Raw genomic sequence first — 16,170 nt, 5'->3', positions numbered from 1 at the left:
AATCATTACGAGTCGAGCAATCGAGTATTTGTAGTCGAGCACTCTTAGGAAATACACTAATGCTCGACATTTATCGTTTATAAGTCGAGCATCAGTTGTCAAGCATCAGTGCAAAATACATTAATGCTCGACATAAGGGCAAAAATGTCTTAAATGAGTATATTTAAATGTTTTATAAAAGGTGGGTATTTTTTATGTTTTGTCTTTCAGAATGGATATATATCATTTTGCCCCTAAAATTAATTAGCAAGATTAATGTATAAATAAAGATTATAGCAAACGAATTCATATTCATGCCGGGATAATCTTATCGAAAGGCCATTGTGATTAAAAAAAATTAACTTAAAATACAAGGAGTTGAGAATTGAAATTTTGATATGAATTATTACAAAGTGTTTGTTTTAGCAAAATTTGGTGCCCTCTCAAGTCATGCAGTGGGAATTCTACCTCATGTGATAAATTGCGTGTAATATAGGGACGTGTGGAGAGTGAATAAATGAGCTAACTACTTTTATGGTAGATAATGAATTATTGAATTGGCTAATATATATGTCTATTTTTGACTCACCAACTCATTTTTAATACTCCATTTTACTGTTTCAGCACACAAACACACACATAGGATTAGGATAAAATAAAAACTCCTCTTAACGTAACAACTCTGAACCGCTTGCACCGACTTAACGTAAAAAGTAACTGCATTTTCATAATCCTGGGTTCGAATCCTATATGAGGCGCAAGTTATAGGACCACAATTACTTCATACGTTGAATGCAGCCACCTTGTAGATTAAGAACAAGGTTCATAATTTTTACGAAAAATTGGGTTTTTACTATTCCCTCCGTCCCACTGAAAGTGGTGCACTTCTTTTGGGGACGAGATTTAAGGAGAATAAAATTGTAGTGTGTGTAAATGTGTGTGGGGCCACATTGTTTGTAGTGTAAAATTATTACCAAAAAAGAAAATGCACCACTTTCGGTGGGCCAGCCCATAAAGGAATACGCACCACTTTCGGTGGAACGAAGGGAGTATAACTCAACCTGGCACATATATACATGTATATAACAAGACAATATGAACAGCTCACAGAGATTCAATGATGGATAAGGTTCCAAAAATTAGCTTGAAATTTTGACATAATTATCAAAGAATGAAATAAATCTACAAATCGAGAGGAACCTAAGATCTATGTTTAGTCTTTCTCAAAAAAAAAAAAAGATCTATGTTTAGTTTTCCAGTTATGAATTGTGATGTGACTATAATCTTGCAGCAAAATACTTAAAAAACAGGTGCTGATCATCAACCTGAGGCGATCTATTTGAAACCATAACTATGCATCAAATTCTACAAAATCTAACAAAATGCATAAAATCGAACGATGCTTACAGACAAATTCATGCTGCCAAGCCTGTCGATCATCCGAAAATGTACATCCTACAAGACAAGTAGATTAGCCAACATAAACACCACATAAAAATGGTATACAGAACAGCATTATTTTTCGACACTTGCATTTGTAAATATTGCAATTCATTAATCTTCAGTTGGATTTTGTCCGAAAATCCAAACTTAGAGAGAAAACTGGGAACCACTCTCTAAGCTTTGTATATATACACATGCTAGCACGTTAAAATCGAAGAAAGCGTGAAAATCATGGGGAAGATGACTCACATGATTTGATACCTCTCGACTGTTTTACCATCATCACAAACACCTCAGTACAACCTGCCGCTACATCCTGCAGCACCGCAGTAACAACTCTTAACCTTAACGTTTCCCTCAGAGTCGTGGACCTGACCCAGAGAGTAGTTGTAAGAATACGTGAGCTCCTGGAGAGGCGGAATGTTCTCCATTGCAAAAAGCATAACGTGGGGCATTCTCTTGTCATCGTCGTCATAAATCACATTTTGCGCCCAAAGGTTGGGCGCACAGCTGTGATTAATGAACCTCCCAACATTCCCATACGTCAAAGCATCAATTGTGAAACCCCTTCCTTTAAGCTCAGCAGCAGCTTCTTCTTCATCAGAATTGGCGGGGGAATCAATTAGATTCCGGCCGATGTCAAAGAGATACTCATCATTGCCAATTCTTTTCTCAGCTTCTATATCTTCAAGAAGTTCTCCTGTGTACTCGCATATGAAGCTTCCAGAAGGTATAGAAGCCAGGGCCCTCACACCCCAGCCTCTCGACTCTGTCTTGAAGATCTCGAGCTGAAACTTGATGCCACGTTGCGTGGCCCTATTATAGCAGGAAGGGGGGCATTTACAATGGGGACCACACTCATATACAAGATTCATAGTTTCAACTAAAGCTCCATTGTGGTTATACGGGATTGCGCCTCCATTCCTAGTTGCACACGCGCATTTTCTCTTCGCAGAACATCGCCCGAGACAATTGCAACCTTCTGGGGGGATTGGATGGTACCAATCAGGGTACATCATCTTTGGAATGTAGTTGAATGGAGGTGGTTTTTGATCGTCTATAGTGTTCACCGCCCAAATAGGAATGCGCTCTTTACCATTAGAAATATCAGTGACACACACTCCTGGGCGGGTTTTGAACTTACTTGACTTCTTCAACTCTTTCCAAGCAAGTTCAGGCTGACCAGGGTTCCTCCTCAACTCAAACATAAAAACCTGCTTCCCATGTGGCCCTTTTTCTGTACGACAATCCGTCACAGTATACAGGCCATCATAAACATAAGTAGTGACCAATTTAGGCTTGGAATCCAGAGGGTCAACAATTTTCATCTCCTTCCACCCGCGAACAACACGCACTGGTGTCTTTTCTTCTATACTATTCTTTAGAGCCAAATTCCCCCTTTCGAGCTTTTGATCTTCAGGTTGTTTAGACTTCCCAATGACATTTCCTCCTTGCCCACAGTATCTTAAGACATCAGCATTCTCCACGTCATCATGATAAGCCCCGGAAGTAACAATACTGGTAGCAAGTAGTTTTTCATTAACCTTCATACTATCTATACCAGACTGGAATGGGAAGTGAATGCCAACAACAGCAAGCTCCACTCTGTATTGAAATTCGTCACCCACTTCAACTCCTGGAACTGCTCCAATTACTTTAGTTGTATTTACATATTTTCCTTTTCCCTTGAGAACCTGTGCAGATGATAGATCAATCCTTTTGCCTTTCTTGCCTGACTGCTTTGGTCTTCCTTCATCTCCTTCAACCAGGTTTGCTTCTTCTTCTCGTTGCAAGAACTTTCTACAAGTAGCATTGAACAATCGAAGAGTTTCTCTCACTGTGTTGCGGGCATCACCAAGACCAGAACTCTTGGGGCCAAAGCGAGGAAAGGTTATTTCATAATCTTCTCGCTTGTGGCTGGCAGAAAAATTAGTAGCAAAATCTCCATCATGATCATGATCATGATCTCCATCATCTAGAAGCGCCAAAGCATCAGGCCCCTCATTTACATCATCGAACATATGAACTTTGTTCATCTTCTTAGATGACAAACCCGGAGATTTCATTTGAGGTTTACTCTTTCTGGCAACAGCCCTGCCCTTCTGTCGCCAAGACGAATTCTGCTTCCTCTTTTTTGCTCCACTTGTCCCTCGACTCCCTCCATTTGAGTTAGTTATTGCCTTCTCCTTCTTCCATGGACAATTAGATGCAGCCATCAGACCATGCACAACCTCCTTATCCACATCACGATTTGAGCCAAAAGCATTATGCGAGTTCCTCCCTTCATCATTGTCTCCTGGAGAACAACCAACGAAATTCTTTCTGATAGGTTCTACACAATCATTATCACTGCTGTCAACATCTGCCTTGAACATGGATATAGGAGTGGCTTCATGTATGAACTCACTGCCGGCACGATGATCTCCCTCGTTTGTGAAGGCTGATTTACCAGGTGTTTTATCTCCATCAAGGGAATCAGGACTTGTATAATCTGCTTCGAGATTAGTGTTCAAAGCATCAGCTTTGGGTTTCTGCTGTAGAGGCACGTTCTGCTGGCTCCCCTTCAGATCATCTGTTCCACCATCTGGACTTTTTAAAGCACCTTTTGATTTCCTCCATGGGCAATGTGGTGCAGCCATCAGACCATGTACTAGCTCCCTATTTAAGTCATTCCTGGAGCTAAAATCCCTACGTGGAGGCATATCTTTATCATTTCTATCTGGTGAAAAAGTGGCAATTTCTTTCCCAACTGACCCTCCAGCATCCTCGATGCTGATATTCACCAATGCCTTAGATACGGTATCTGATCCTGGACATGCTCCATTTCTCTCTGTGATGCCAGGCTGTAAATCTCTGCTGTATTCTTCAAATTCCATCGTGCCCCCTTCTGCAGTGGCTACTGTCATTTCTCCTAGCAATCCTCTTCCAGCACTATCATTCAATGTTTTACTTTCTTCGATTTCAACATGAACGTCGTGAAGCCCATCAAGACATTCTCCAGAGGTCGGGAGCATCTCACCAGTTATCTCCCTCTCGGAGACATATGACGACATTATAGTTGGTTCTGGCGTCAATTCAACTTCCTCAGTTCTCTCCAGACTATCCTTTCCTGGGTTAGCCATCCCCTTTTCTTCTTCAATCGATAAAGAAACATTTATTCCACAATATGGAGGGAAATCACGAACAGCAGATACTCTTCTAGGACGGTATTTATCTCTTGGCCTAATGGAAGTCGCTGGCTGAACACTGGCACAAACGGCAGAAAATTCCAGAGGATCATCCAGGGACTTAACCACCTCAACACTGGAGTTCCGAAATGAAACTACACCATTATCCTCTTTTAACTCTTCCAACAGAGCCTGACCTTTAGAATGATCAAGAGTATGCATGTCATTCACTATGTCAACTCTAACAAGATCTGGTTCTAGCATCACGTCTGTGAGATCATTTATTACCGTTGTTTCCACATTTCCCACATATGTACCCAATTGTTCATCTCTCTCTATTTCAACAGGATTATTTACTGCTTGCTGTCTGTGCAACTCATCCTCGTCGGGCATCTTAGTTCCAACAGATCCAATTTCCATGACCAGTTTCATGGAGACAGTTACATTCTCCTTTGCCTTTTCAATTAATGTATCCAACGTCTCAGTCATGGGTACGTCCATGCTACCGTTTACACCTGCACCGTGCTGGAGAGTCGACGAAGTTGGTGAACTGAGTTGTTCATGTGATTGACACTCCACCACGGTGTTGGTCGGTTCCAAATTTACAACACCTGGAGCATCTTTACTCCCAGCTGCCTCACTACCACAATTTTCTTCTGATCTCAAATTCACTGGCACTGCATTTGGGCCACAATCAGGCGGGAAATCGCGGATGGCAGATACTTTCCTGGGCTTATATTTAGGCATACAACCATTCTCCAGAGGCCGCTTATTTGAGACCTCATTAGACAAGCTACCATTTGAAAATGAAATCATTCTCTGATGTCAATAATTACAGGAAGTCAACTTTGAACCTGAAAATCTAAAGAGAAAAAAACAATTACACAGTAAAATTAAGGCTGGCACCCTCCAACCAAAACAGAATGAAAGAATAAAGAAGAAATTGCTAGATTTGCTAAAAAAATTGAGGTATAAAAACATGCGTGCACAAAACAGCATATAGCAACCTTAGAACATAACTTTAGGGCAAAAGGCAAAAGCTAAAAAATGAAAAAAACTGGTGAAATTCATACCTCTAACAACAGCAACACAGTAACAATGAAAAACGGGCAAACAAATAAACAACAGACGAAACGCACAACGATAAAAACAAAAATCCACACATGCAACCAAGCAAACATGCAGAAATACCTGAAGCAATCTCTCCTAATCGAAAACGAATCGGTCACCGCAAAAGCTGCATTAACGCGACAAACATTATTTTCCAGAAATCAGCACCAAATCAAATCGAATCGCGCAGATCATAAAATCACAAAACACAAAAACATACAAAAAAAATGAAAACGGTGATTTTATCTACCGAGTCGTCGCCGCCGCAGCGGAGCTACCGGAGCTTCCGATTCGAGCTTCAGGCGAGCATGGATACATACATACAGAGAGTTGTGTGTGGGAAGGATTGGGAATGGAGCAACGGCAAAGTTAATCTGCAGCGGAAAATAAGTGTCGGAGTGGAAATGAAAAAAGGAAAATTTGGGCAGTGGTGGTCGAATTTACTGTTTTACCCCTTCGAGTTTTTGGGGAAACATTTACTGTTGTGTGGCGCGAATATGAGGGACGCGTGGTGGGTGAATTAACCGAATCTAGGGCCGTCTCTCAAGGATCCACTACTTTTATTCGGGTTCGGGTCATCTATTATTATTATTATTATTATTATTATTATTATTATTATTTATGTTTATCAACAATTTATATTAATCTAACTTTTTGATTAAAAAAAATATAATTTCTCTTTCTTGTACATGCGCAATTTGTAATTCAACTCAATAAATATGAGATGTGTCATAGTATTTATTTTGGGGGTGTGTATAATAATTTATGTTTTTATCAATGATCCACTTTAACCTAAAAAGTTGGTCAAAAGAAATTTATTCATTCAATAAAATATGACATGTGTCATACTTCATCTCCTCTGTAAAAATAGTCATAATTTTCTATTTTGGAACGCCCATAAAAAATAGTTATAATTCATTTATGGACACTATCCCGCAATAGATAACCCTTTATATATTAACTTATTTACATATTCAATTATATGGTGGGACTCTCTCTCCACTCACAATAAAATTAATTATCATTATTAACACTGCATTTATGGTTGGACCTTTTCTCCTGTTGAATTATAAATTTTATTAAACAAAAAGAGAAAAAAGAAAATAGAAAGTTGGATCATTTCTCCACTCATTGCATACTTAACTACTTTTATTAAAACCCGTGTCACTCCCTCCAAGGACTATTTTTATAGGACGAAGGGAGTAATACTTTTTTGGGGGTATTTGTACTCCCGCCGTCTCATAAGGAGGCATTTGGTTTGATGAATAGAATAGATAAGATTCATAGGATTTTTGATAAATGATTAAATAATCCACTCAACTTTGGGGTGATAAGTAATCGCTCATTCGAGTGATTAGACGCGGTCAAATTATCAATCACAAGCTTAATCATGCAAACTAAACATTTGATTAAGGTAAATTATTTTATCAATCATGTTTTATCACTCGAACCAAACACCTCCTTAGGGTGTTTAGCTGAACTTATTATGCTCTTTAAAATAATTCATAAGTTATTTAGAAATTTGCAAACATTTTTAATGTATTTGACAGAATAAGTTATTAAACAATTTATAACCTATAAAATTAAGTTCTAATAATTTATAAATTCTCTTAAAAATAAGTTCCTCTGCCTTAACTATTTTTTTCATAATGACAAAATAAGTTATTAAACAACTTATAAACTCTAAAAATAAGCTCCAATAATTTATAAATTCTCGTAAAAATAAGTTCCTCTACCCTAGCCTATTTTTTCATAATATTATATGTAACAATTATTTTATAAATATTTTTAACTATAAATTTTTATTTTTATCATACGCCCTCTCAAGTTCATCTCTCTTCAATTTTTATCTCTCTAACTAAAAACTAACTTATAAATTCAAGATGTGGTCTTGGGTATAACCACCCGCAGTGTCATTTACACGATTTGAATCAAGATGCGGATTAGGGCCAGGATGCGGGTCAGGATTTGAGTGCGGGTGCAACCCAATTATACGGTACATCTAGTTGTACCCAAGTTTTTGTGTAAATTCAATTACTCAAATATTTTGACAATTTATAAATTATAAGCTCTTGAAACATGTTATAAGCTCCAAAAACTTATAAATTCTTTGAAATAAACTTAGCCAAACACCCATATAGTTTGGCCCCATTATTAAAAAGGTTTGGTGGAAATGGTATTTTCAAGGAAAAATTGTTGGGCCAACATTAGTTGTGAGAAGTGAGACCTATCGCATATCAATAGCATATGCATCAGAATTGGCAAAAAAAAAAAAAAAAAAAACATTCAATAAAAAAAAACAAGAAAAACTCACGAACAATGGAAGCTCCAAATTAATACTAAAAACCCACGTTTAGTGTGACAAAGTGAGCATATGACCTGCACAGCTAGAAAGTAAAATATGACGAAGCATCCTTATGATTATAAGTAATCTTATACTGCCCACCAAAATATTTTTATCCAATCATGTATATTTTAGTAATCTCCATGGGGAAAAGAGGCTGTTTGATTGAATATATTGTCGCATAACAAATTGTTGAGTTACAGGGTAAAGTTGGGGGGAAATACCGAGTTGCCCTCTACATGTTCGACGGAATGCGCCAATGGCACGCCGAATTGAATGTGTGCTCCATGAGTATCACAATCAATTGCTGCTACCTTCTATGCCGTGTGAAGATCGGGTTTGCGCTTCTGGGCAGCTTGATCGAGTTCGGCTGCGAACGGAATATCAAAATTTCAGAGCTCTTTTGAGAGGGGTTGTTTTTAGGGGTGAGCAAAAAATCCGAAACCGAATAACCAAACCGATCCAAACCGAAATTTTAAAATATGGTTCGGTTTTTTTCGGTTTTTCGGTTCGGTTCGATTTATTTTTTCATAAAATTTCGGTTTTTCGGTTCGGTTCGGTTCGGTTCGGATTTTTTAAAACCGAACAAAACCGAAAAACCGAATTATATTTATATAATATATATATATATATATATATATCTATAATATAATATATATAATATTCTAATTATAATTTTATAATATCTAACTTCAAATATTTTTTTAATTTAATAGTTTTTTTTGTTTTTTTTCAGAATTTTTGATTTTTTTTTCAAAATTTTGGTTTTTTTATTAATTCGGTTTTTTATATATATAATATAATATATATAATATTTTAATTATAATTTTATAATATCTAATTTCAAATATTTTTTAATTTAATAGTTTTTTTTTGTTTTTTTTTCAGAATTTTTGATTTGTTTTTTCAAAATTTTGGTTTTTCGGTTTTTTGGATTAATTCGGTTTTTCGGTTTGGTTCGGTTTTAACTATGAAAATTTCGGTTAATTCGGTTCGGTTTATTCGGTTAATTCGGTTCGGTTCGGTTTTTTTTTCAAACCGAATTAAAATATGGTTTGGTTTGGTTTTAGCAAAAACCGAACCATATAACCGAATGCACACGCCTAGTTGTTTTAGTGGGTGATAATGGTCGAGGAGGCCAGAGGCGTTGTTCAGAAAGATTTCGCCTTTTAAGCTGTGACAAAGAAGATTATATGTAAACTAAAGAACATAAAATATGTAGAACACCTAGCAAACACTGAAAGCACAAAGACACTAACTAAGGGTCGAACATCATTAAAACCTTTATGGCGAAAATTTAATGGGAAAATCACTATTAAAGGAAAAAGAGTACTCGTTTATTACAACAAGAACAAAAAGCAGAAACAAGAAGAACTGAATTATCAATGATAGCAAAAACCAACAAAAGGACCAGGCCAAATTTTCCGTTCTCTATGTCATCCACCTCACAACTATCCAGTGCCTCACCCTAATAGCATCTACTGCCTCTTCAAAATCTTCAACACTACATGCCTCATTAAAGCCACCAAATGAAGAAGACATCGTTAGCTAACTTTGCGATATAAATTTGGGATATGAATATCCTTTTGAACGACTTCCTCGATCAAGGGAATAGCATGATTCCACCAACCAGTCGGAGTATTTGGATTTGCCATAATGTCAGCAACTTGGTTCCCTTCACGAAAGATATGTGAAACACGAATATCATTGGGAAAATAAGTAAATCGTAGTAGAACAATATTATCTTAGAAGTAACATAGAACATTGAAATAACTTACTTGAATCTCATTGGGAAAATCGATGTTTGATTTTTTGCAACTCTGCATGTGCTTGTTTCATGTTGATTCTATCCCCGGGAGAGTCCGCAGAGCATTTAAGAGCCAATTCAAGTATGGATGATACACACTGCATATTCTTGTCAATCATTTCTTCCTCCAAATTCATGACTAAGTTGGCATCTATCACTTCATCTGGGATCTCCGAAAGTGAGAGTTCTACCCATCTCTTTAAGTTCATATCTCCGCAAAACATATCATCACTAGGCCTTTTTCTCGTAAAAGTTTCAATCAACATCACCCCGTAGCTATACACATCACACCTTGTTGAAACTAGCCCTTCCAAGCCATACTCTGGAACAACAAAAATCATGATGTATGCAGTAATGAAGACATAATTAATTGATTCATTGATTGAAAGTGAAGTGCAATCAATATATTTAGAGAAACTTCACCTGGAGCGATGTAACCCAATGTTGCTAGCGTGTTGGTTAACGCAAAGCTATCTCCATCGCATAACAACTTTGCTATCCCAAAGTCGCTTACATGGGCAACCATGTCTTCATCTAACAGCACATTACTAGGCTTCAAGTCGCTGTGGACAATGGGCATTGAATAACCGTGGTGAAGATACTCCAAAGCAGATGCAACATCAATCATTATATTCAATCTTTCCATCATATTCAAGCAATAATTGTAGGAATATAACCATTTTTCAAGGTTTCCCTTTGGCATATATTCAAGTACTAATGCCTTGAACACTTCATTGGAGCAACTGCTTATGACGCTTGTCAGATTCCTGTGTCGAATGCTACGTAGTATCTCACATTCGACATCGAATATTCTTGAAATACCTTCTAGCTGCATATTAAACACCTTGACAACAATATCCTTCCCATTGTTAAGAATTCCTTTATAAACAGAGCAAGAACTCCCAGTGCCAAGTAAATTGCTTTCATCGAATCTTTCCGTTGCTTGTAGCAGTTCATAATAAGAGATTCTTTCCGGCACAATGAATATCGACTCATCAACTTCTCTAGTCATCTTATCTTTCCGTTTGTTTTTGACAATTATAAAGGCCAAAGAAACAATTGAGATGAAAGCCACAACCCCGAAAACAATAAATGAAGCTCGTTCCACCTTGTTTCTCTTTGATGTGTGATTAGAAATTGAAGAGCAAATTTGGACATGGAACTTGGGGATTCCACACAATGCCTCATTACCCTTAAAAGAATCCATAGTGAAGTTTCTAAAAGAACCTCCATTAGGAATTTCTCCACTTAAACTATTGAAAGAGACATTAAAGTAGTCGAGGTGTTGAAGTGCTTCTAAAGACTTTGGAATTGAACCAGAGAGGTTGTTGTATGACAAATCGAGATTTGCCAAATTGATCATGCTTCCCATTGACACAGGAATAGAACCTTCTAGTCTATTATTTGCCAAAGACAAATTAATCAAATTCCGCAACTTCCCAATAGTGCTAGGAATAGACTTTGACAACTGATTCATCGATAGGTTTATATGTATTGCTGCTCCTAAGTTACTTATCTCTTGTGGTAAGAACCCATTTAATGAATTTGAGGACAAGTCTAGAGAGTTCAAATCTTTTAGGCCCCATAAGCTTGAAGGTATGCTTGAATTCAACATATTGGAGTGTAGATGAAGAATTCTTACAGAAGAGACATTTTCCAGACATTTAGGAATTGGGCCTGAAAATTGATTCTGGCTCATAATTAAAGTGTCGAGGCGGAATAGATCACATATAGCATGTGGTATTGAACCTCCCAACATGTTATAAGACACATATAATCCTTGAAGTTCATGCAAATGGCTTATAGTTAGTGGAATATTACCAGATAACTCATTTGCTGACAACTCCAATGCCATCAAATTGCTTAAATTGCCTATTTCAACTGGAATGCTGCCACTGAATTTGCAGTTCACGGTAGTGAATGTTCGAAGTGCAGAAGATAAGTTCCCAACAGAAGCTGGAATGACACCATTTAGAGGATTATCATCAATTGACAAAATAGTTAGAGACTTGCAATTTGTCAATGAAGTAATGAAGGAAGAAGATGGTGCCTGGGTAAGATTGTTTCTGAACAGTTGAAGAATTTGGAGATGCCTTAGGTTGCCGAGATGAGTAGGTATATAACCACTGAATTTGTTTTCAGGAAGTGAGAGAATTGTGAGTTGAGAACAGTTAGAGATGGAGTTGGGTATTGCTCCGGTGATAGAATTTCGGCCAAGATGAAGTTCTTCAAGAAAGGGAGAGGCATGGCATAAATGGGTTGGAAGAACCCCTGACAGAGCGTTGCCGACAAGTGAAAGAATCCGAAGAGTTGAAATGTTAAAGAGCTCATGTGGAATCGAACCACTCAAGCTGTTCAACAGTAGTCCTAATGTCTCCAAATGGTAAAGTTGGCCAAATTCAATGGGAATAAGACCTGCAAAACATGAGATTTCCAATCTGTAGCTAAAAACACATATTGTACCTAAACAGATAATTTACATGAAAATTACTCACTTGTACCTGTAAAATGGTTATCTTGGAGATCCAAATTTGTTAGCATGGTAATATTCCCGACATCCCTTGAAAGGTTCCCCGTGAATTTGTTGCGCCCTAGTCCTAAGGTTTGCAGAGAAGACATATTCATGAAAATATTGAAATCAATTGAGCCCGCAATCTCATTCCGTTCAACAGCAAAAGTAAGCAGACTCTGAAGATAGCCAATCTCATGTGGTAGTATTCCTGGCAAAAAAAGTGTCATGAAACTAATAAAATCTTATTTACACAAATTTATGTGATAAGAACTTGAACCATACCATTCAAATTGTTACCACCAAGAGCTAAAAACTGAAGAGATGTTAAGTAGCCGATTTCTGAAGGTATCTCCCCACTAAAAGAGTTGTAAGAGAGGCTCAACTCCTCAAGCCGTGAACATTGGGATAGATTTGAGGGAATCGTGCCACTCAATTGATTCTTAGAAAGATAAAGCCCAGTCAGAGATGGAAGATTACGGCACATGTCTGTTGGAAGACTTCCACTCAATTCATTGTATGTGAAGCCCATAGATACAAGGGTCGAGATGTTGAATATGGCTGATGGTATAGCACCGGAGAGATGATTACGTTGAACATACAGAGTTTGTAGACTTTGAAGTCTCCCAAACTCTTTTGGAATTTCTCCACTTAGAGAATTGGATCTTAAGTCAAGAAATTGTAGGTTTGTGAGGTTTGAGAGGGATTTTGGGATGGAACCTATGAAGCTGTTGTTGCGTAAAGACAAGTACTCTAATTTTGGTAACTGACCCAACATGGGAGGGATGTCTCCGGTGAAGTTGTTGAGTCGGAGAGATATGAACTTCAAACGGCGAAGGAGAGACAATTCGTGTGGCAAATCTCCATGGAAAAGGTTGTTGGTGAGGTCGAGGGAGACGAGGAAGGAGAGGCGTCCGAGCTGTGGTGGAATGGTGGCGAAGAGAGCCATGTTGGAGAGATTCAAGGCAGCTACTCTATGGTGGCGCAAGCTGCAAGTGACGCCAATCCAGCTGCAGACGGAGGTGGAGTTGGTCCAATTAGTTGCAAGTAAAAGAGATGTATGTTTGAGTGAAAGAAGGGCAGTTTGATCAGTTGCAAGACTCATAGGTTGTTTGGCTTCAGAAGAAAGCATTGGGAAGGTTATGGTGATTAGGAATGCATACTGCAAAATGCAATAAAGCTTTTTGTCCATGGCTGCAAATTAATTGTGATTGTATTATGATAATTAAGTCGCTAATAAATGCATCCAATAATCATCATATATACACAAATATTATAAGACTTGAGAGTCTTCATGGGTGGTGGCTTTTGACGTCTTTTTTGTTTTTTGTTTTTTTCCGTTTGAGACGAAGACAAAACGAAGACAAAGACTTGAGGTTGAGACAAAAGGATAATTTAAATGAGCAGGAATCAGTAAAAAGGTATATGCAATAGATGAATTTCTAGTTTCATTTTTTAGTGCAAATTTATGGTGATTCGTCAATGAAGGTTTTATTTAAACATATTTCATTGGAGTTTCAAGTGTGAATTCGAGAATCAGGAGACGATTACGTGTATCTCAGACAAAGGCCTCAATATAAATCAGTTTAGCAGTTGGAATGCATTCCTCCACAGGGTAAGTTCTCGTGCGGAGTCAGAAACAGCCACCCAACATGATTGCATCAATCTCCTCTTTTTTTTTTTTTTTTTTTTGATCGGACAAAGTCATGTTAGATGTTAGGCTGATCAGAAGCCTTCCCTCCCGACGCTGCGGATGGCACCCTTGAGAAAATACGATCGCTCAAATTCTTTCCAAAAATTCTTCCCAGAAAAATTGAATACCTAAATTAACAAGAATCAAATTAATTGATAAAACTGAATTAAAAAATAAAATAAAATTAAGCAGTAATACCCAGTTCACAGAACCATCAATTACATCAATAATTTTCATAAAAATAGTTTAGAAAAAGATAACAAAGAAAGCAAGAGACTATCAAATTCGATTGATTGAACTAGTTTATGAATCTGAATGAGTCGACTTAATTTCTTGCGAAAAATGATTCCGCAACCAAGAAATTCTTAATAAAACATGAAGACAATCAAATCAAATTGGAATTCTATATAATATTTCACCAGATATTGAAATTACTAGATATATGCGATTTAGGAATTATACGGTTTAATTGTAAATTTATATTAATTATTTATTATTATTTTAAATAAGAGGCTACAAAGAGTAAAATGAGGGTTATGAATAGAATTACCCATTAAATAATCAAGGCGGTCCGTTTAAACATAAATATGCACAGCCCAAAATATGAAATGCATCGGCCCAATTCTGTAAAGAAATAAGGCTCAGCTAAATAAAATGAAACGGGCCCAACTAATATTACAAACCCCAGCCCAATTAAATAAAAAAAAGAACATTGGGCCAGCTAAATGAAAAGAAAACATATGTACAGCTTATATTGGTTGTAAAATATATTCAACTTTTGCTCATTTGAGTTTATAATATCGCATATGAATGGGGTTGTTTCTTTGGTGTATATATATAAAATCAGTTTACACAAAATTTGCAAACAAAGCATGTTGTTGAAAAAAGAAAGCAATAAGTTTACAAAGAATATGTATTTGAGTCCTCTTGAAATGATGAGTGAGATGGCTTTCTTTGGCTGATGAAGAAGATGGATGGCAAAGAAATGAGGGAGATAGCTGATGGAGGGGAGTTTAAAAGGGCATGATGAGTTCATAGACCAATTAAAATTATTGTGATATAGAAATATTGGATCTGTAAATCGACTAATTAAAACACTAGTGTAAAAGCTTAAATGTTCAAATGCTCAATTTAAATTAAATAAATATGAAATGCATAAAATTTAATATAACTTAAATTTACAAAAAAATTCGTAAATCATTTTGTTGGAATTAAAAATAAATTCATTTTCATCTCCAGCTAGCGTGAATCATCTTAAAATTTTAAGTTCCAAATAATTCTAAATTTAGTGAGAAAGGAACGTGATATTACAAATTTTGATGTATCGGAAAATAAGAAACTCATGATTGAATTATGAGAAATTGTCTATGGCATTTTTAATAAATGCATAATGAAACATGATATGTGTTCTAACGTTCATTGGTTTTGCCAACTGTTATATTTATTTTAATGGAATTGCAGTATATGTGTTGATTAATGAAATTATGTATCTTATTTATTTGTTGTCTTAATGCGACAAATAGAATATACTACTATATAATATGGGTTGGACTTGGGCTGTTTTTTGGGTTGAATTTTCAACATGTTGTATATGGGCTGGATTTTATTTGTTGATAATTTGGGTTGCCAATTTAACTTTTCTTTACATATTGTATTTTGAATGGAGAATTATAATTTTTTTTTCTATTTTTAATTTATGTTTATGTTAAATGTTATTGACAAGATATAACATATCGAGTTTTAATAAACTATTTAGATAATACTAGTATAAAATAACTTTTTGAAAAATATAAAATATTTTTGTTTCTGACACTTAATAATTTAAGAGCTCATACTTGTGAATTCTTTTATAACGGCAAAAAAAGTTATGTATAATAGATATATATAAATAATGATATATTTTTTTTTATTATGTATGAGCGCACTCATACATAATATCACTATATATATATATATATATATATATATATATATATATATATATATAGGGTCACATTCAATGGAGACCATTTCTTATATAGAGAATGAGGACCAAATCAAGGCCATTCATCTCAATCCAATCAATGATCCAGATTATTTCCTGATTTGAATTTTCAAGTAATTAAATAATGGTTAATT

General features: G+C 36.2%; 4 protein-coding genes across 8 annotated transcripts in view; all 4 read right to left on the bottom strand.

The window, feature by feature from the left end:
- Positions 1-16,170, bottom strand: part of LOC131015234 (probable glycosyltransferase At3g07620) — a 1,181,237-nt gene that overhangs the window by 390,897 nt on the left and 774,170 nt on the right. The gene's annotated exons all lie outside the window — the stretch shown is intronic.
- On the bottom strand, positions 1,091-6,125 carry LOC131015206 (uncharacterized). Of its 5 annotated transcripts, none has more exons than XM_057943486.1 (4): positions 5,920-6,125; positions 5,781-5,826; positions 1,672-5,443; positions 1,091-1,434 (listed from the first exon to the last, which is right to left on the bottom strand). In XM_057943486.1, exon 3 carries the CDS (start codon positions 5,403-5,405, stop codon positions 1,716-1,718), a length of 3,690 nt encoding a protein of 1,229 aa, XP_057799469.1. In that variant the 5' UTR covers positions 5,406-5,443; positions 5,781-5,826; positions 5,920-6,125; the 3' UTR covers positions 1,091-1,434; positions 1,672-1,715. The 5 variants fall into 5 exon arrangements, with proteins under 5 accessions (XP_057799469.1, XP_057799467.1, XP_057799465.1 ...); XM_057943484.1 differs by having other exon boundaries at positions 1,672-5,451; positions 5,921-6,125; XM_057943482.1 differs by having other exon boundaries at positions 1,672-5,451; positions 5,950-6,125.
- Positions 9,287-12,610, bottom strand: LOC131015226 (receptor kinase-like protein Xa21). The gene is made up of 4 exons (XM_057943523.1): positions 12,352-12,610; positions 10,274-12,265; positions 9,822-10,172; positions 9,287-9,547 (listed from the first exon to the last, which is right to left on the bottom strand). The coding sequence occupies exons 1-3, from the start codon at positions 12,587-12,589 to the stop codon at positions 9,829-9,831; spliced, it is 2,574 nt and encodes an 857-aa protein (XP_057799506.1). The 5' UTR covers positions 12,590-12,610; the 3' UTR covers positions 9,287-9,547; positions 9,822-9,828.
- LOC131019137 (LRR receptor-like serine/threonine-protein kinase GSO1) lies at positions 12,619-13,551 on the bottom strand. Its single transcript, XM_057947823.1, has one exon. It carries the CDS (start codon positions 13,549-13,551, stop codon positions 12,619-12,621), a length of 933 nt encoding a protein of 310 aa, XP_057803806.1.

This window comes from Salvia miltiorrhiza, chromosome 3 (assembly GCF_028751815.1).
Source record: "Salvia miltiorrhiza cultivar Shanhuang (shh) chromosome 3, IMPLAD_Smil_shh, whole genome shotgun sequence".
In the NCBI taxonomy this organism is placed as follows: Eukaryota; Viridiplantae; Streptophyta; class Magnoliopsida; order Lamiales; family Lamiaceae; genus Salvia; species Salvia miltiorrhiza.
Note: the sequence above shows the minus strand (reverse complement) of the source record. Positions and strands in the feature narration are given on the sequence as shown.

Bases quoted from the DNA above. Each gene is read 5' to 3' on its own strand.
- LOC131015206 (XM_057943483.1), bottom strand. From the start codon at position 5,405: ATGATTTCATTTTCAAATGGTAGCTTGTCTAATGAGGTCTCAAATAAG.
- LOC131015226 (XM_057943523.1), bottom strand. From the start codon at position 12,589: ATGACACTTTTTTTGCCAGGAATACTACCACATGAGATTGGCTATCTT. The intron at 12,266-12,351 runs GTACAAGTGAGT...CATGTTTTGCAG, and splicing joins CCAAGATAACCATTTTACAG to GTCTTATTCCCATTGAATTT. The intron at 10,173-10,273 runs GTGAAGTTTCTC...TTGTTGTTCCAG, and splicing joins ATTGGGTTACATCGCTCCAG to AGTATGGCTTGGAAGGGCTA.
- LOC131019137 (XM_057947823.1), bottom strand. From the start codon at position 13,551: ATGGACAAAAAGCTTTATTGCATTTTGCAGTATGCATTCCTAATCACC.